The following is a 21505-nucleotide window of genomic DNA, read 5'->3' as shown; positions in this document are numbered from 1 at the left end:
GCTCACCACTGAGAAGAGTCCCCTCTCCTTCCTTAGCTTGAGGTGTGGAGAAAGGCAGGAGTGTGGCTCGTATTGAAGGGGAGAACAATAAGGCAGTGCAGGCCTGGGTTAGCTGTAGATCTGATGGGAAAATACCTCTTGGGTAAAATTATTGATTGAGGGAGATGAGGCTAATTGGATGACATTTGTTTGAACAATGCATACTTTACACAGATCTACAACTCGTTGGTTTTTATGTCTTTCATGACTGAAGATTCTATAAAGACATACCTGGAGGATTTTACATCAAATGAGTGTGTCTGGTCCAGAAGGTAGAGGGAAAGGAAAAGGAAAGGGCTAGACCTGCAGTGGAGGAAGCGGGAAGGGACTAACTTAAAAAGAAGGCAGAAATAATAGAACTCTAGCTGAGTCGTCTTGAAAGGAATGGGAGAGAGGAGAATGAAAGAGAACAGAAGCTAAGGAAAACCAAGAATGAAAGAGAACAAGCTAAGGAAAACCAAGGTTTGTGTGTGAGTGCCTCACAAAGGTACTGGTTTTCACCCGGTTTCTAGGGCACAGAACTTAGAAACATCTAGAATCTGCTGAGTCTCACTCTCCATCCAGACGTTCTTACACAGTGGGTGAAGTTCGACTTAGAAATTATCTTGGAATATTGGAAATAGTAGGAAATGAGAAGTCTGGATTTGTGGGGCCTGGCTTATGGATGACTCTAAAAGGCATTCAGAGGAGTTTGATTTAATGTATATTCTGGGAAGTGTTTTGATTAAAAGAAGTAAAGAAAAATCTAAATTGTATTAATAGTGTTAAGAAAAGAAAGTTGTGTTAAGGCACACAACTGGGGTTAAAAAATCAACATTTGGGGGGCACCTGGCTGGCTCAGTTGGAAGAGCATGCAACTCTTGATCTCAGGGTTGTGAATTCAAGTCCCATGTACGGTGTAGAGATTACTTAAATAAATAAATAAAAACTTAAAAAGATCAACATTTCATTCATTACGGAAAAGGAGTCGAGGGGAGAGACATATTTAATTTATAATGTCTAACAATTCAGAGAACAAGTAAAAATTGCTAAGGCAGTGAACCTGGAGATGAATAGACAATGGTAGGGTGTTAGGCAGAAATAGAGAATACAGCAAGGAACATGAAAGGGGCAGCTTAGAGCTAGAGGTGATGAATTTGGAAACTTCTTCAGATAAGGGGTCTTTGAAATCAAAAGATAACAGAATCACTAAGCTAGATGTGAAGCAGTGAGGTTCGAAGAAGGCTAAGGCCAGGGTTCTGGGGGGGCCTCCTCGGCCGATGCCGCTTCTCCCTCTCACTACCATTTCTGTAAGCAGTTTTATTTACAGCCTTGACCCTGCATTCATATATTGTCTATGACTGGTTTTATGTTATGACAGCAGAGTTGAGCAGCTGAGACAGAGACCAAATGGCTTGCAAAGCCTCAAATACTCACCATCTGGCCCTTTATAGAAAAAGTTTGCCAACCTGGTTCAAGATGGTAAAAGAGAAAGAGCTATAGAAAAGATGGGGCACCGTGAAACCAAGAGAGCATGGCCATGAGGAAGTCAAGACAGAAGAGGGTTTCCAAGGAGAAGGTAACTAGAAGAGATACAATGGATTATGAGGAGGATGAAACTTGGGGGGAAAAAATCTTTGAACATTGTGACTAGGAGGTAAATGTCACCCCCAAAAATCCAATTTCTAGATGGATCAAAACCCAACAAAAAATACTCAAGAGATCTCTTTCTGCCCTCTCCCTTTTTTTCTTCCTCCGTTAGTATGAAAACCTCAGTTAAACGCATCGCCCTGCTCCAGGTGCTGTGGGAAGATACCTGCAGACAAGGTGCTCGCACATCCAGAGAAAGTTTAATAATAATGACATGCACGGAGAGAGCGTATGTGAAATTGTAGACTCTTACCAGATATTAAAGGATTTGGCATGAACGCAGCAAATTACCACAGGCCAAACATCTGGTTTGGACCGAGTACTTTGCATTCAGAGGTTACTGTCGTAAAAATGGCAAAGCGGGCTTTGAGAGGTTCGAGATTCTAGTTTAAGTTCAATAGCACAGGCAAATTCTTACTCCCTTTGTGATCTTGGGGCAAGTTACTTAATTTGTCTCAACTTTACTGTGTTCATGCCTTAACCTGGGATCATCAGCACTCATTCCATGGAGTATCCCGGAGACAAAATGAGATACAAAGCAGTGCATGTGTTGTTTGGCATACCGTAAGTACTTTGTGAGTAGTAACTGTACTTTCAGAGAGCCGGTATAAACCTCAATTCATAAACTCAGATGTCAAAAACCTATCAAAATCACTTATCGTCTGCAAATCAGTGTTTTGAATATTCTGAGCCCCATCCTACCAGGCTGGCAGAACATTTAATGCTATTCTTAGGGCTCCTACCTCTGTCCCAGGGTGGTGCAGAGGGCCCTGTGGGGCTTTCTTGATCATCAGTTCCCTGGGCACCTAGTTCCTGCAGAGGTGCCTTTGGTCCCTGTCCAGGTGGTACGTTCAGGTGCAGCTGTCAGGTGGGCTTGAAACCGCTGATGAGGCGGAGAGCCTGGGTCAGGGAGCCAACTGCCCTCCGTGCCCCACCCTGACCGGCCTCCCCGGGCACTGCTACTTGCAGACCCAGTGTTTGCTTTCCAGTCCCAAAGCATCTCCTCTTTCAGAGCCACCTACCAGGACACACACTATTCTACTTTGGTATCATACAGTGGTGCCAATATTTTACTTTTTTTGGCCGACAAAAAAAATGGCTGTGTCATGTAGTTCAAAGAACAATTCAAAAGGTTTAGTTTTCTTTCCTTTTATTATTATTGGTTTTTTTAATCTAGGAAAGCAACTGACTTCAATGTCTATTTGTGCTTTTCCAATAGTAAAACCCTCTGTGGCAAGGAAGCAGAAACAGACTACTTTATTTCAGGGCAAAGGAAAACAGGGAAAAATTTTAAAAAATATATATTTCATTGCAGCATCTTGACATGTTTATATGGTAATAACAATAATAATTATTTTTTTATTGTAATTATTCCTCATATCCCACCTCCTTTCTCTGACCGTATTCTCACTGCACGGTTCATGGAGCTTTAGATTATTCATGCTGTGTTGATTGGCTAGCTCCGTCGCCCACCTCCCTCACACCTGGCACACTTCCGCTGTGTCACCTGCCAGCAGCTACCTGCCTTCTCATCATTCCACTAGCCCTTCTGTGTTGCTGGAAAGTCCCTGTAGCTCAGGCTTGTCATGCTGATAAACTTCTACTCCTCCTTAAAGACCCAGCCAATACATGGTCTCCTCTGTGTTCTCTGAAAAAATTTAAAGCATCATCTTCCGTATTTTCACATCGCCTTATTCTCAAACCTCTTAGACTTAAGGTGATTGAATAATTTGTCCTCTAAATTCAGACGCCTTTAAAAGAGGATGCTAGTAGTAATTATGCCGGGACCACAGACATAAGCCAGAAGTGCCCTGAGAAAACCAGGGTGTGTGGTCACCCTACTTATCCTTACATTGCTGTAATGATTGGTTACATACCTCTCACTCCCTCCCCTCACAAACGAATATACAAATGCGTAGTCAGTAAATCCCTGGAAGGCCTAGGCCTCAGCATCTAGTGTAATATGACGGCTGACACATTAACTGATTAATTAAACCATGGGGATTTTGTTGGAGGAGAACATTCTAGACTAGTGAAATAGGATAAACAAACAAAAGGAGATGGGAGGGAACATTTATGAGGAAGAACAAGTAAACCAATCTGTGCGGAACAGATATTTGGGGATTGGAATACAATTCGGGAAAAGATTGTGCAAACTCTTGATTGTCAGGCTAAGGAATTTCAGGGGAAGGTTTACACGTGGGGGAATAACAGGATAGTAGTGATGAGGACATGGAACACTCGTGAGGTTCAGTGGGGTGGAGTCCGGAGCGGATGACCAAGAAAGAATTCTTGAGGCATCTTTGGTGCAAAATTGGTGGTTTATTAAAGCACGGGGACAGGACCCGTGGGCAGAAAGAGCTGCTGCACGGGGTTGTGAGGGGTGGCTGATTATATACCATGGGGTTGGGGGAGATAAGGAAAAAGGGAGGTTGAGGAAATACTTTCATATGTTAAAGAAGACTCACAAGATACCAGAGGCCTTGCCATTGTCAAGTTAAGGTTGTTTACCCCCCCAGTAAGGCATTAACATCAAGATGATTGGGAACTTCCTGGAACCTGCAGATTGTACGGACATTTAATTGTATCTACATTCCCTTCCGGAAGCTAGGTTATTGATAGAAATGCTTTGGTTCTTGTAAACTGCTAAGACATTTGCAAACTGAGGGAGACTCAAGCCTTGCAGGATAGTGGTATCTATAGGTTAACTATTTCTTTGTCCTTGAGGGCAGCCAGCAGCCAGGAGTGCCTGAGGAATGTCACATACATCCCAGTTGGGGGGGGGGGGGTTGCGGGGTGTCAGTTTCTGCTTTGTCCTCAGCTTGCCTTCTGTTCCCTCATCAGTTGTACGTCAGAGAATTGGAGGGAGGGAAGGGCAGAGAACTGCCGAAACTATTTGAATAAAAAAGAAGGAAATATGAATGCCTAGATTAGGACTCTTTGTCATTTAACCTTTTATACTTTAGACTGCAAACAATAGAAACCCAAATTAGCCTGGTTTAACCATAAATGGGAATGTATCAGCTCAGCTAACATAGGTATATAGGCATTGCTGGATCCAGGTTTTCAGGGTCATATCATCAGGAATATTCTTTCGATCTCTTGGTTCTGCTTCTTACTGTACTGGATTCATTCTCATTCAGCTCCTCCCCAAAATAGCCATCAGTAACTTCCTGCCTACTTTCTATCGGCTTAGCAACTCCAGTGGAGAGGGAATGCCACTTTACCAGTAGTCCTAGCAAAAATCCCGAGGAGGGTTCTCTAGATCCTGAACATCAAATCATAGAGATAAAATTATCCAGAGGAAACATAAAAGTGATAAGCTTCCAAAGGAGCACAGAGAAGAAATGTACTCATTCCAAAATGATCTAGATTCTCTTTAGTCAAGATATTTAAAATATAAGACACAAGATATGTTTGTTTATTTATTTATTCTACTTTATTGCAATTCCAGTGTAATTAACATACAGTGTTATATGTTATCTTTAATCCAACAAATATTTTTTACATATTATGATACTGGGCATATCATGCTAATCGTACAAACAAAATAGAAATTAATATTTCACTTTTCTAGTCCAACCTATAAATAAAACAGTGTAGGAGCTTATGATTACTTATCTTTGAGGAAGTCATAATGGAGCCAGATGAGGGCTGAAAAGGGCAAAAAAAGTGGCTCTGTCTTCATGCGAATTCCTTACATAGTTTTACTGAGAAACCAATTAATAAACCTCTTCACTTGGGATCGCTGGTTTTTGAGAAATATTTGTAAATTTATTTGTTTTATTTATTTGTAAATTTATAGCATAATTCTGAGAAGATTATAACTGAATTTTCCATGAAATTTATGTTCTGAGTAAAGGGTACAATAATGTTCAGAACACAAATCCAAAAGAGAGATCCAAAGATTCAACTGGCTTAAAATAGGTTTTAGGTAACAAAAGAATATGTGTAGAATAATTCTATTTGGTGTTCTGATCTGTGTATATCTATGAAACACTGCACCAAATATCGACTATCGGTGGTTGATGGGATTTGGTACGATTTTAATTTTCTTAGTTGTCTTTGGTTTTTTGTTTTACAATTTCTAGAATGAATGTATATTAATTTTAAATGACAAAAGGAATCAAAAAATTTTCTTTACGAGAAAGAGAATTCTGACACAAAGATAAACTAGCTTTGCCTTTTGAAGTGATGTCATCGTGGCCCTTCTCACAATTTCCCCCCCACAGATAGCTAAGTATCTCAATAACAAAATCAGGTTAGGTGAGACATTACTGTGAAAGAATGTGGCATTTCTCTTATTATGTAAATATTAATCAAATACTGTTTTACTGCATTATGCTTGGGTAAGTAATAAGAATTTATTTATTTATTTATTTATTTATGAGAGAGGGGCAGAGGGAGAGGGAGCGAGAGAGGGAGAGAGAGGCAGGTTCCACACCCACTGCAGAGCCCAATGAGGGGCCCGATCTCACAACCCTGAGATCATGACCTGAGTCAAAATCAAGAGTCGGGACGCTTAACCAACTGAGCCATCCAAGCGCCCCAAGTGATAAGAATTTAATCACATTGACTGATACCTATCTTACTAAATCAGTTTTCTTCTTTCCAAGAACGTACCTTTCAAGAACAAGCTTCTGATACAGACAATAGTCTGAACCAAGGATCCAGCTTAATAGAAACCATCTTTAAAGTATTATATCATTGCAATTTTTCTCCACAAACATTTGGAAATGTTTTTGTGAGCTACATGGAAGATGAACAATTGTGGGACTTTCTATATAACATTCCAGGTATGAGAAATTTACTGTTTGTAAAAGAAGTGTTTTATAGATAATTAAATATGTCTTTAAAGAAGCTTTGAAAATTTTATGGTTGTCACTTTTTTTGAGTCTGTTATTTGTAAAAGTTTACCTTACATTTTTTTTTCAGTATAAACATTTCTTTGGGGATCATTAACCATTACGTCCTATCAAAATATAAAATACTTGGGACAAGGTGAAGGGAAAATTGGGGGGAGGTGGAATTATGTAATGCAGATTTCCTTTTTAAATTATTAGGAAGTGTCCCCTCATAAAAATTTAAGTTAATATTTACCATAGATTATGTTTTGCTATTGAGCATATAAGACATTAGTAACATGTGAAAAAATATTTTGTGATGCATTTAGTCAACAAATTGATGGACAAAACTACTGGCCAATTTTCTTTAAATGTAAAAGGCATTTATATACTATGACCATAACACCTGTGTCTCTACAAGGCAACATGTTCTATTATTCCTATAGGGGCCATCTGTTTTTCCATTTGTGGTGTTCCGCCTACAACTAGAATGGATGTTAAAGCCAGAGCAGGTTGCATATCTGAATAGAAAGTGTTCATGGGCTGCCCCACCTTCAGGGCCAGGTGAAAAGGTTCTTGCATTATTTTATACTTAATCTCCTCATTTTAATTCTACATACTTAATATCTTGCGGAAACAAAGACTGAGAACTTAGTAGTTATCCTGTTCATCCATTAACTATTTACATCATTTACATTTGGCTGTCGACCTACAAACTGTTTTATATACTGTTTTGGAAACTGCATTTCCATAAAATATTTCCTGGGACCCATATAAAAAATCTAACTTGCTCATATTCATGGTTTCGTTCTTCCTAGACTTTTTGACTATCCTCTAGACATTACTTGAATATCTTTTTAGGTATTTTAAAGTCATTATATTACATCTTCTCTTGGTCATTATCCCTGAAAAATAGCAATAGATAACTTTTTGTAATGATTTTAAAAACCTGAATCTATCACTTAATGGCTGTGTAATAATTATCTCCTTTTAAAGTTTTATCTCCTAGTTTCCATGTATTTCTTATGGCTACCTCTTTACCCAAAGGAGGGACAGTTTTCCAGTTAAAAAGACTGAATTACTTCTGATGTAGACTTTATGGAACTGAAAGAAAAATAACCTTGAAAGCTCCTCCACCCCTGTTGTTTTTAGTTATTCAGGTGAATTGAGAGCCGAATTCTCTCACAAGATTATAAAGAATTGGTGACCCACATGCTTCAACCACTATTTATTCTTCAATTCTTATATTCTTGAACCATTTTGACTCTTAGCACAAAACTGTCCTGAAAATGACCTAGAAGATACCAATGGCCTTTAGGTGCTGCCACCAGAAAGCAAAACTACTGCTCGTTCCTAATTAGTCTTCTCTTCATCTACACATTGAGCGAACCCTTCTCCACAAGGCCAGACAAGTCTCTTGAAACAGGTATTACACGTATTAACACAGCCCGGTTGTGTGGGGGTGTTTCAAGAGATCAGAACTTCAACCTTGTGAAATGTCCTTGGTCTTTGTGTAAATTATTTCTCTGTAAATACTAAATATTCTCTAGATCTTGAAGATTTTCTGGAACCTGAGACCCTACAGCAGTCATGAGGGACTCTACTTTTGTACCCTTATGTATAAGATATATACATAAGTGAATACTTGTTGGTATTATTTCAGACTTAATCTGTTAGATCAATTATGAGTAAGAAAAATTAAAGTTTTTATTTCATCTTCACTTACTCCTTCTTCAGTTGAGTCTTTCCTTACTTTATGGAGATCCGAGTTTTCCTGTATATTATTTCCCTTTTTTCTATAGAACTTCTTTTAGCATTTCTTGTAAGACAGATCTACTGGCAACAAATGTCTTCAATTTTTGTTTGTCTGAGAAAGTCTTTATTTCTCCACTTGTGAAAGATAATTTTGCAGGGTACAGAATTCTGTGTTGTTTGGGTTTTGTTTTTGTTTTCTCAACACTTTAAATATTTCACCACTCTTCTTGCTTGCATGGTTTCTGAAAAGTTGGATGTTTATTCTACCTTTGTTCCTCTATAAATAAGGTAATTTTTTTCTTCTGGCTTTTTTAGGAGTTTTTTATCTTTGCTTTTTTGTAGTTTGAAAATGATGTGTGTGGCAGTAATTTTAAGCATGTACCCTGTTTGGTGTTCTCTGAGCTTTCTAGACCTGTGGTTTATGTTTGATAGTAATTCATGGGGAACTTCTTGGTCATTATTGTATTAAATATTTCTTCTGTTCCTTTCTGTTTCTTCTCCTGGTATTCCCATTACACGTATACACATACGTTACACCTTTTGTAGTCATTCCACAGTCCTTGGATATTCTGTTCTTTTTTTTCCCCCCAGACTTTGACCTCTTTGCTTTTGAGTTTGGGAGGTTTCTATTGAAATATCCTCAAGCCCAGAGTTTCTTTTTTTTTTTTTTTTTTTTTTAAGATTTTATTTATTTATTTGACAGAGAGAGACACAGCCAGCGAGAGAGGGAACACAAGCAGGGGAAGTGGGAGAGGAAGAACCAGGCTCCCAGTGGAGCAGGCAATCCGATGCGGGGCTCGATCCTAGGACCCTGGGATCACGCTCTGGGCTGAAGGCAAATGCTTAACGACTGAGCCATCCAGGCTCCCCGCAAGCCCAGAGTTTCTTTTCTCAGTTATGCCCAGTCTACTAATAAGCCTAAGAAAGGCATTCTTCATTTTTCATTACAGTATTTTTGATGTCTAGTATTTCTTTTTGGTTCTTTCTCAAGATTTCCATCTCTCTACTTACACTGCCCATTTGTTCTTGCATGCTGTCTATTTTATCCATTAGAACCCTTAGCATATTAATCATAGTTATTTTAATTCCTGGTCTGATAATTTTAATTGCTATGTCTGTTTCCGATGCTTGCTCTCTGTCTTTTCAAATTGTGTTCTTTACCTTTTAGTTTGTCTTGTAATTTTTTTCTTGAAAGTCTAACATAATGTATGGGGTAAAAGAAACTGCTAGAAGAGGCTTTTAGTGATGTGGTGGAGAGATGTGGGGGAGGAGAAGCATTCTATAGTCCTGTGGTTAGGTCTCAGTCTTTTAATGGGCCTATGCCTCTGGATTGTGTACTTCACAAGTGTTTCTCAGGTTTTTTTCTCCCATTTTATGTAGGAGAATATGGCTAGAGTGGGCTGGGGTTGGGTATTTCCCTCCTTCTAGGTCAGTTAGGCTCTGATAATATCCCCGTGGGTTAGGCTCTATTTTAGTAGTTTCTCCTGAGGGCAGCCCTTAAGAAGAACAGAGTGTTCTGCCTTAATTTCAAAATGTTCCTTTTCCTCTCATCTTGCTGGAAGCTCTTGGGGATTTTTCTCTGACACTTACTATGGGCACCTAGTTGAACTCATAGAGGTAAAACTCACAGAAGTGTGGCAGCCTCCACATGACATGGTGCCCCTGGAGTGTTAACTCCCAGACTTGTCTACACTGAGCCTCCAGCAATTCATCAATTACAATTCAGACTTCCTCCCTTGGCACTGGTTCCCATGGTAGGTTCTGCTTACGAGTCTCCACTCCAGTAAGCTGTGACTCCCTGTATTTGTTGTCTGTCACTCCAATCTTGGGGGCAGTGGTTTGTCTTTTCTCCCCACCTCTCTACAGATCCAAGAAGAGTTACTGATTTTTCCATCTGTTCAGCCCTTTACTTGTCAGGACAGAGTGGTGACTTCCAAGCTCTTTATATGCAGAGCCGTAAACCAGAAGGACTTGTCACTTGTTTTCTTTTCTTTATTCTCTCTTCTTATTTTTCCTTTTCTTCTTGCTAGTTCTGTACCTTATCCCTACCACAGGTATCTGTGGATATTATTTGATCCTCCCTATAGTATCCCATGCTCAACTTGTTTCAGAACCCTGCATGATGGGAACACTGGGCACTCTATACTATAATATTGTAAATGTTACAGAAACTCCTCTTAGGTAAGAATAACAATAGCATATACATACATAGTGTATTTAGTGCCTACAAATTAATTCATTCAAATTTTAAATGATTCTTTGAGATAGGACTGTTATTTTCACTATCATTTCTAATACCTTAATTTAATTTTAAAAGGAATAAACATTCCCTTTTAATAAAAGGAAATAGGGGAATTTCTGGCTTTCTAGAATTTTTAGATATCTAAGATGTATTTAATCCATGACTCCACAGAGTTCAACCAAAATAAATATTAATTACAGATACAGAAAGAAGGCTTCTTTATTATGGCTTTGAATAAATTAAAGTCTGGAAGCATCATTTAAAAACATAGACTGCTCTATCCTCCACCATTCCCATAAAGAGCAACAGCTCACACGATGATTGTACCATGTTAAAAAGTTAAACTCTCGGGGCGCCTGGGTGGCTCAGTCGTTAAGTGTCTGCCTTAGGCTCAGGGTGTGATCCCAGTGTTCTGGGATCGAGCCCCACATCAGGCTTCTCCGCTGGGAGGCTGCTTCTTCCTCTCCCACTCCCCCTGCTTGTGTTCCCTCTCTCTCTGGCTATCTCTCTCTGTCAAATAAATAAATAAAATCTTAAAAAAAAAAAAGTTAAACTCTCAATATTGGATAGTATCAAGATCATCTTCAGCATGGTGGTTCTTTTTTTGTTAAAGATTTATCTATCTATCTATTTGTTTATTTATTTATTTTAGAGAGAGGGAGAGTGTGGGGGGAGGGGCAGAGGGTGAGAGAGAATCCTGAAGCCAGCTCCCCACTGAGCAAGGAGCCCAGTGCAGGGCTCCAGATAGGCCTCCATGCTGGGCCTTATCCTTGGACTCTGAGGTCACTACCTGAGCTGAAATCAAGAGTCACCCAACAGACTGAGCCACCCAGTCGTCCCAGCAGGATGGTGGTTTTAACAATGAATTGAATCATTTGAGAACTATCACCTCAGGGCTCTGGACAGGCTCAGTCAGAAGAGCAGGCAACACTTGACCTCAGGGTTGTGAGTTTGAACCCCACCTTGGGTGTAGAGATTATTTAAATAAATAAAAGTTAAAAAAAAATAATAAAAAGAAATTTCATCTCAGAATTTGAGGGGAAAAACATATAAGTACTTTTCTGTATTGATTCAAGGGGCTATCCCAAGAATTGCCTGTCATATTAAAAAATAAGTAAAATTTTATTGCATTTATCACACAAGTAATACATAGTCATGGTGGGTAATATATATAATCAGAAAAAAGGCAGGATGGCAGAAAGAAGGAAAGAAGGGAGGGAGGATACAAAAGAAGCAAAAGTAAAAGGAGAAAAGGGAAAGGAAGAGGAAAATATCTGAAATCCCGTCAGTCATTAAAAATCACCATTAACGTTTGTGTGTGTGTGTGTGTAATATAAATAGCATGTCATGCTTTTCCTAACCTGCCTTTACTTTTTTACTGAATAATATATGGCTTTATTGTGTAGATAACCTATTATTGGACATTTAGATTATTTTCAATTTTCCTTTTTATCCTTTACATGATTGTAATTAATTTCTTAGGATTCCGTCTTAGAAATGGAATAAGTGGGTTAGCAGGTAAGTAAAATGTTGAAGTGTTGACATTATTGCCAAGTTGTCATCTAAGAAGTTCATGCCATTTATATTTCCACCGTTAGAGTTCCAAACCACAGCCAATATTGTTATTCGCTGTTATTTTAATTGTCATATGCTTTATTACTAAGAAGAACCTTTTTTTTTTTCAAATGTTTATGGACTGTTTATTAATTATATGATTTCAAGGTTAAAAGCAGCTCTCCTTTTCTATAGCTTTAAATTAGATTACTGAGAAACTGGATTCCCAGTTGAATAACACACAAAATATTGCCAGATTCTGCTAACTATAATATGCTGTCTGATTTTAAAGTCTCAACGTGCGTGGAGTCCGAGCCAGAGGTCATCCGATGCTTGAGATTGGCACTGACCGACGCTGTCAAGGACATTGTGCAGCAGATTATATTTGTGATGAGCTCTGGGAGAAACTGTGAGACCAACCTCAACAAGCACAGCATTCCTGAATGTTTGCGTGAGAGCATTCCCAAGGAATGGAATTATATTCCAAAAGAAACTAAAAGGAAAGAATCAAGCAAAGGTATCTTTCTTTCTTTCCTTTTTTTTTTAAAACACATCCCCGAAGAAGCAATTTTCCAAGGTATGAAATCAAGTAAAATTCTGAAAATTGTAAGATTTGTAAACTATTTTAGTCCTTTTTCTACCATTTCTATGTATTTGGGATTTGTAATTTTTTTTACTGTGAGCCTTATGACCAAGGAAATTAGAAATGAAAATGACTCCGATGGTCGTCTTTATTTAACTACCAAATCAGAATTTTCTGTGCTATGTTGTGTTCATGTTAGTATTCACGGATTAGTTGATGATTGTGACTAACCTTAAATCTGCAGAGTAATCTAAAATTCATACTCTCCAGAAGATTGCCGGGGTGCTCAATTTAATATTTTTCCTTGAAGTTTTTTCCACTGCAACCACCAATTATTACTTTGTTTTCTCTTGTTAATGGACCTACTTGTGTACGTTTAGGTCAAAAATAGCACCCCATTTAGTAACTATAAATTTTTTTGACAATTTCCCCTCAATATCTATAGTTCTGAATTCAGTACTTTGTTCCTATTAGGGGCTGTGCATCTAAGTGTATTTTAGAACCATGAGTTACATTATTCATTTATTTTATTTTATTTTATTTTTAAAAGATTTATTTATTGGGACACCTGGGTTCCTCAGTCAGTTAAGCATCTGCCTTCAGCTCAGGTCCTGATCCTGGGGTCCTGGGATCAAGTCCCCCATCGGGCTCCCTGCTCAGCGGGGAGTCTGCTCCTCCCCCTCCCCCTTCCTCTGCTGCTCCCCCTGCTGTGCGCTCTCTCTCTCTGTCAAATAAATAAAATCTTTTAAAAAAATTATTTATTTTAGAGAGTGGGGAATGGGGGCAGAGGAAGAGAATCCTCAAGGATAGTCCCTGCTGAGCGGGGAGCCTGATTTGGGCTCGGTCTCACAATCCTGAGATCATGACCTGAGCTGAAACCAAGAGTCGGGTGCTCAACTGACTGAGCCACCCAGGCGCCCCTCATTTATTTTATTAATTAAGACCTCTCTTCTTGCATGGTTTCTTTCCACCTATGTGTTTCTGCATTAAGATTCCTTTGAATGTATATTATGTAGCCATATTAATGAATCTTCTTTAGGATATTTAAAATAAAACTTTTCCCTTTATATTAATCTTTAAAGAAGAATATTTTTTCATTAACTTAAGGAAACTTTCAATGGTAAAATATTCTAACTGAACCTACTGAAGTGAGTTGAAGGGACTAGTCTTCCTTTCATTCTTCTCCATGGCTATCCTAACTAATGTGGCTTTTATCCAGCAACCTTAGATTACAAACTCAAATCAATTATCTACCTGTGACCTTTCACAGTAATGCTTTAATTCTGTCCAAGCCCTATTAAACTGCCTGTGAATCTAGTAAAGCCATTTAATTGAAATTGGAAAATGTCAGCTTTTCATTACTTACGGTGTTCCTTGTCTGAGTTGATGCCATCTCTCCTTCATTCTAGCTTTTGGATATTTCATAGATTTTGAGCAATTCAGGGGGCATAATCTATAGCTAACATACCATGTTGTATAAGTAGCACTATTTTGTTTGTAGCTTTTAAGTCATCCTATTCATGAATAATTTTGCTTTGTACAGGTGTTCTGGAATTCTTCCATAATCTTTCAAAGAACCTCAGGTTCAAAAACATGCTCACTTTTTCGATACCAGTTCTTGTGATTTTCCTTACTAAGTAATAGTCTACATCACACTATCACTAAGAGTAGATGTACAACACTTATACAGTGGACAGCCATAAAGGGGTGCCAAATCACATAAATACATAAAAGAAAATGGTGGAGGAAAGTGACTGTATAAACCATTTTGTGCATTCCGGGTAGGTATGACAATAGGAGAAGACCATGATTCTCCCTCTCTCTACCCTCTTAGACTGACAGTGCTCAACCTTTATTATCACTATGGGATGCAAGACAGATAATATTTACAAGCCAGACAGTAAGTCCCTTATTCCTTCAAGTGATATTTACTGAGTGAGTTACTACTACATGCCATGTGCTTTAGCTGAGGTTAGAGATAAGCTATAAATTAGATACCTCATCTTGGTGCTCCAAGACTAGTATAGCTGGTTCCAATGGGTGCAGACACCTCTGGGGATGTACAAGACAATTCTTTAGTGTATGAGAAGACAGGAAGAAATGAAACTTGAGTAAAATTTCATATGAAGATTGTCACTGTAACTCTCCCTTGGTCTGTGAGTGAGGCAGTTATGGGGGGGGGTGGTAATGGACAGGGTAGCCTACTCTTTCATTAGCTTTCAGGGTACAATACTAAATTAAGTTCATCCTTTGTTTTTCAGAATCTAGTTTTAACAAAATTAATCCTCACAAAACACACGAGTGGCTTTAACATACTCTCCTGTAAATTAACAAATCAACTGCAGTTGAAAACTGATACTGACAATGCAAGGAAGGGCGAACAATAACCAAGTGAAAAAGCTCACATTGATTTCTGTCCCTGACATGAGCCCTTTCTCAGCCATATTTATAAGGTAGAATGGGGATGATCTGATCAGATTTGGTCCAAAAAAGATTTTTAAAAAGGAAATATATGGGAAAACCATTTGAAATACGACTTCCCATACATTCTTGTTAAACGTGAATCCCTCCTAAGTAGGTACTGTGCCTTGAGATACTAGCTAAAGATGGTTGGGAATCATCCTGATTAGCAAAAGATTTCAAAACTGAGCATCCAAAACAGGAAGACAAACCTCTGTGATTGTTTTCAAGGACGTTTTAAGTCAAGTGATATTTAACCCAGTACTTTACAGTGTTTGTCTACGTAACGATAAATGTTTAGAGTCCTTTATGTTGTCGGTGGTGGTTTTTTTGAGGATTCTAACTTATTAAAAGACAAATAGTCACTAGCTTAAGGGAACATTTGTCCTTCTGAAACAGTGAAAAATGAGAGAACACAGAAAACTCTATGGTGACAAATTGAAATGCATTTTTTATTACTTTGTCAGTAAATACTGTTACATAGAAAATAGTGAGGATTTAAAGAAATAAATATTACAATAAATTAAACAATGTAGGAGATTTACCGAACAGATGAATGAAAATTCAGATGCTTCTGATACAGCTCAGCTTAGGTATTTTCTCCCTTATGTTTCAAGAACAGATACACGAAGTAGTTGTTTTGTTTCATTGACAACAGTATTTTTTAAAGATTTTATTTATTTTTATTTATTTATTTATTTATTTATTTATTTGTCGGAGATGGAGAGAGCATAAGTAAGGGGGAGCAGCAGAGGGAGAGGGAGAGGGAGAAGCAGGCTCCCCGCTGAGCAAGGACCCTGGGATCATGACCTGAGCCAAAGGCAGATGTTTAACCAGCTGAACCACCCACGCACCCCTCATTGACAGCAATTAAATGAAAAATACACCAGAGAGATTTTTCTAGCAGTCAATTGCTTTTTATTTATTTTATTTTTTGAGGTTTTATTTTTAAGTAATCTCTATACCCATCGTGGGTCTTGAACTTACAACACCAAGATTAAGAGTCACATTGAGCCAGCCAGCTACCCCAATATATTACTTTTTAAATAAGAAGACTACTTTATGGGAGAATTGTTGGAGTAATTGTTTTAAATGAATGGATTCTGGGGAGGAAACAGAGGTAGCATTGCAAGAAAAAATGTATTCATGATATCATTCACATGCAGATTGTTGGGAAAGAAACTGATGGCAGAAATATACAAAATGCTATCAGAAGTCATTAAGATAGTTTATTTTATAAAAACCAGAAATATTAGTTTTATAAAAACCAGTATCACCAATAAAACTATCATATCTACACATTTAAGAATTTAGAATTTTCTAACATAATTTAAATATTTAAAATATTCCAAATAAGATTCCTGAATATTTTTCTTAAAAATACAAAAATGAAATAATTTTCTATTTGTTTTCAAGAATAACTAGTTGACATCACAGTTAATGAATATTTAGCAGTCAAATGTCAACAACAGTGTTGCCTATTTGACGGTTGAGATTAAAAAACAAGTGCTGTGATTTCACAAGCACGGTTATTGATAAACTTGTTCCAGTGTAGATCTATGTAGGTTCATGAAGTAGCTTTTTCACCTGTGACAGCCATTAAAATCAAGTATTGAAACAAACGGAACTTAGAACCTGCCTTTTGAATCACTGTATCAAAGTGTTAAGTCCAGATTTTAAGAATAATAAAGCATATTAAGTCACATTCTCCTCAGTCAAGAAATTATTATGGACACCTCATACCATTAATAAATAAAATTAAAAAAAATAACTTTAAGACATTATTTTGGTTTTACTTCATTCATTGTAAATTTCCTTTCTTCATGTTTTATAAGCACAAAATATATGATTACAGCCAGTGGTACATGTCTAGGAAGAAAGAAATGATAAATACATAAATATTCATATCACATTGCATCCATTCTAAGACATACATTTTTTTCACACTTTGTCAGCTCTGAAATTGGCCCTTCCAACATGTAACATATATATGGCTTAGATAGAAGCCAGAATATTTAAATAAGGGCAGAAAAATAAGTGTGCGGCATTCTTAAAAGATCCCTTCCTGGAGTGTTGTTAACATCACCACAGACTCAGAGTCCCTATGATTAGTAGAATGGATTTATTCGTTTGTCATTAGTCTAAAGGTTCTGATTGGAATTTGCCATAAGCTTTAATAAAGCAGTGGGGATTTGAGTACCTGGAGTCCTCAGATTTTCTCAAACATCAGTAGAAGTGCCAGTGTGAAAAGAATTAGTAATCTTTACCTGATATCTCCTTAGATTGTCAAATGTTTCCTTGGTATCTGCAGTTAAACCCTCTTTTGAATAAACAGAACACAAGATATAATCTTTTGAGTCAAACACCTGAGAGTAGAATAGGGAGTATATGACACGTAAAGAACAACAAACATTTAAAATCACTTAAGAACACAGGGAAGAGTGGTCACAAAGGAGTTTCTTAATTTGCTTTATCTATATTTGAAGCTTCATCTAAGCATACTTGTTTGGATAAAAAGAAAGCACTTATCAGGGAACTGTTCTTTACCACGTACTGAACTAGGTGTTCTCACATTTAATATTTTATTGAACACAATAGTCTTATGAGATCTTTCAAAAATATATTGGGCCCCATTTTACAAACTTATGAAGACTGTTCCAGTTCATTTTTAACATGATTTTTAAATTGTCATGAATTTCTGTGGAGTCACTAGACTAGACATATGTTTTCCAAGAGCTTTGTACTTTTTTAGAGCAAAGTGACTTCTTTAAATGTCACAAATATCATGAAAAATCTTTCACATTGTTTTATTATTTTTGTTTAGCAAAAGCAGTAAAGAATGTTTTACCAGAGAACTCAAAGGTACCTTCTCTTGGCTTGTCACTCAGTTTCAGTTTTCAAATTCTATTTTGTATGTAGTGGATTAAAACACTGTGCCTGGCTTTGTGGGATAGTCAAAGACCGAGGAGGTTTTTTCCATGCTCTTGAGCTTTTCGTCTAGTTGTAAAGACAACTCATGAAGACAGAAATAAGATAAACAATAATAGATGATAATACAAAAGATGACAGCATGGCACATTACAGACCTAATTCGCAGGAGGAGAGGACTTTGAACCAAGAGTTGAAAAAGATGGGTGGCTCCTGGCGAGAGAGGGCATTCCAAATGAGAGTAATGAGATATTCAGAAGCCTCAAAGCAATGAGGATAAAATAAAGATAAGGCTTACAGAAACTGGCTGAGGTTGGACTGTGGAGTCTTGTGACAGCAACACTCCAGGGACTGATCTTGTAACAGCGGGAAACAGCTAAAACAACTGTGGCAGAGAAATTAGGGAATAAATTTTATAGTATGTGCATCTGGCTTCACAACACAGGAGAGAGGCTAGGCATAGTCCGGAGCAGGGAGATGAGTTAGGAGAGAACGGCAGCAGTCCAGGTGCCATTTGTAAGGAGGAGCTTTAATAGGTCGGTAGCCATGTTTCACAGTGAGGTGAAACTGGGTGTCAGAGATGAGGGAGTAGGAGGATTTATCAATGTGGTTTCTGGAATGAAAAATCAACAGGACTACTTAAAAGATTTTAAAAGAAGAAAGAATGGAAGAGACAGAGGGACGGAAGGAGGAGGGGCGGGAGAGTCAGCAAGGGCAAGCTAGTTTGGGAGGAAAACAACTAATTTGGTTTCAATTATAATGAATTTAATTGTAATGATTACTGGAACAGAGAAGTGAAATGTCCAACAGGGAGCTGTAGTTGTAGGATTGCTACCCTGGAGAAAGGCCAAGACTGAAGATTCTAAGAATCATCTGGAAGAGTGGTTCTCCACTAGGAAAGATTTTGCCCCCAGGGGACGTTTGGCAATGCTTGGAGACATTCTTGGTTGTCACACTGAGAAGAATGTTATTTGGCATCTAGTGGGCGTAGGCCAGAGATGCCGCTAAAACATCTTGTAGGGGCGCCTGAGTGGCTCAGTGGTTGAGCGTCTGCCTTCGGCTCAGGGCGTGATCCCGACGTTCTGGGATCGAGCCCCACATCAGGCTCCTCCACTGGGAGCCTGCTTCTTCCTCTCCCACTCCCCCTGCTTGTGTTCCCTCTCTCACTGGCTGTCGCTATCTCTGTCAAATAAATAAATAAAATCTTTAAAAATAATAATAATAAAATAAAATAAACATCTTGTAGTGCATAGGACAGCTCCTCACAACAAAGATTTATCCAGCCCAAGTGTCTTTAGGGCCAAAGTTGAGACCCCCTGATCTAGAGAGGGAAGGTCAGTACACTCTTAAGAGAAGTGACACCAAGCAAGGGAGGGTGTGTGGAATCATCAGTCAATAGGCAGGGACTTCTTACCAATACTTACATTTAAGAGGTGTTAGTATAAACTAGAACTAGCATGGACACAAAGAAACAAAGAAGAGTAATAAGGTAATCATGCACCAGTTTGTTGGCTCATTCATTCACCAACTCTTTGTTGAACAGCTGATATATGAGGTACTAAGTATTGGGGAGACAGTAGTGTCTTCATGGAGCTTATGATCTAGTGGAGGGTGACAGATAATTAACAATTAAGAAGTTGACTATTAGGTGACAAAATAGCCTCTAATGATAGGGAGGAGGTGAGAGCTGGGATGGAAAGAGCCTGAAGGGACGCTTCGGATGGCGTGGTGAGTGAAGGCTATCTGAGGAGCTGACATTTGGGCTAAGGAGTAGAAGAAGGGGAGCCAGTCCCAGCAAGATCTGGAATGGTTCGGTTATGGATTCCGAGGGAGAAGGAGGTTTAAGAAAATACCAAAAGCCACAAAGAGGTCCTACAGAAGGTGCCTTTACATTTGTTAATTAAGAGGCCATCTGATCCCTTTAAACCTGCAGTCTTAATAGATAAAAATGTTCTAAACTTCATTCGTGAGAAAGGAAAAAGAAAATGAGATTTGAGGAATTTCAGGCAGCACTGGAGGGGACCCCAGTGGAGTTCTGTCGGAATATGTCAAGCACTTGCTCTTCTCAACAATTTTCTCCACAAAAATTAGACATCCCCACGCAACACTCAAAACAACACAGTGACGGAATGCAAATGCTAATATTAATCATACCTTTTCTCTCCTTTCTTCCCCAGGCTTCACAAGGCTTGCTGCTCAGGCAGTATCTATTGTAATCAGCAAGTTACCTACGGTGATTGCATGTTTGCCTCCCCCAATTAAATACTTCTTTTTTCTGTCTGAGAGAAAAATGTCAAAAAACTTTGTTGAATTGAAGAAAGCTAGCCTCCTTGTCTGGAACTTGATTGTAATTATATGTCGGATATTTGAGGATGGAAACACTGTGGAACTTGTAACAGGTGCCTCCCTTGACAGATGGAGCAAAGAGAAACTTGGTGTAATCTGTGTGTGTTTGGAAGGCATCATGGGAAAGCAGACAAGTGGCCCTAATCAAATGACCCAGAAGGTCATACGGAGCATTGAGCAGGAAAAACCCAACTGGATTGAGAGCCAATTGTTGAAAGCAAGGAAATTGAGCACCAAATGGTAAAGCGATGTTTTTCTTTCACTGAATTTCATCAAATACGTTCACAATAACAAAATCACCAATAAACAACAACAAAAGACTGTGAGATAGGCAACAGTGGTTATTTTGTTAACTTTATGGGAACTTTGGTGACAACAGAAATGATAAATATTCCATTAAAAACGAGACTATCAGACGTTCCTTGTTTTATTAAAATTTGAACCCCATTGACATGCTGGAACATTATACCTGTTTAGTCACATCCTAAGGTTTCTGATAAAAAGGGTGGTAGTTAAACCCGAGAGAATTTGGTTTCATTCCTTTTCAGTGCACAAACAGGTATCTTGTGGATAGCCTGGAGCATTTTGTAAATGGATTGGGCATGGAGATTAAATTAAGAAGGAATTAATGGATATAAAAGGCTTTTTATTGCTTTCTGTGTACCTGATTGTCAAAAAGGTACACATTTTTCATCTGGTAATGTAAGAATCCCAGAGGGCAACTGGGGCATATCACACTCGAGCTATAAACACACCCAGCTGTTTCTGTATGAAAATGTCAGCCTTCTCATAGGTTTGTCACCAAGAGCTAAGTGATTTGTGGGATTGCTAAGATTTTTAAGGGTCCCTGATGAATTTAAATATGTACATAGAGTACTCCTGTCTTAAAATTAGTCTTCAGTGTAGAACTGCATGATATTGATAAAGGAATTACAATTCATATGGTCTACAGATCACTAAGCCAGCACTTTCTTAGACCACTCACACACACTGTCCCCCATTCTTTTAAAATCTATTCATGTTGCTAGCAGATACTCTTTTAACTCTCTTCGAGAAACGACTAAAAGTTGTTACTTTCCTTAGTACGTGGTAGTGACAAAGAGCTCAGGCTTTGGAATCAGATGG

The 21505-nt window shown here is 38.2% G+C and overlaps 1 protein-coding gene across 3 annotated transcripts in view; it reads left to right on the top strand.

The window, feature by feature from the left end:
* Window positions 1–21505, top strand: part of KIAA0825 (KIAA0825 ortholog) — a 376584-nt gene that overhangs the window by 154218 nt on the left and 200861 nt on the right. For all 3 annotated transcript variants that reach the window (XM_026498622.4, XM_057307500.1, XM_048220968.2), the window contains 3 exons: window positions 6285–6464; window positions 12356–12580; window positions 20212–20620. In XM_026498622.4, the coding sequence (XP_026354407.1) occupies window positions 6285–6464; window positions 12356–12580; window positions 20212–20620 (814 nt within the window). The remainder of the gene's footprint in view (window positions 1–6284; window positions 6465–12355; window positions 12581–20211; window positions 20621–21505) is intronic.

Source organism: Ursus arctos, unplaced genomic scaffold (genome assembly GCF_023065955.2).
Source record: "Ursus arctos isolate Adak ecotype North America unplaced genomic scaffold, UrsArc2.0 scaffold_5, whole genome shotgun sequence".
NCBI lineage: Eukaryota > Metazoa > Chordata > Mammalia > Carnivora > Ursidae > Ursus > Ursus arctos.
The sequence above is the reverse complement of the archived record's forward strand: the minus strand, read 5'-3'. Positions and strand labels throughout refer to the sequence as shown.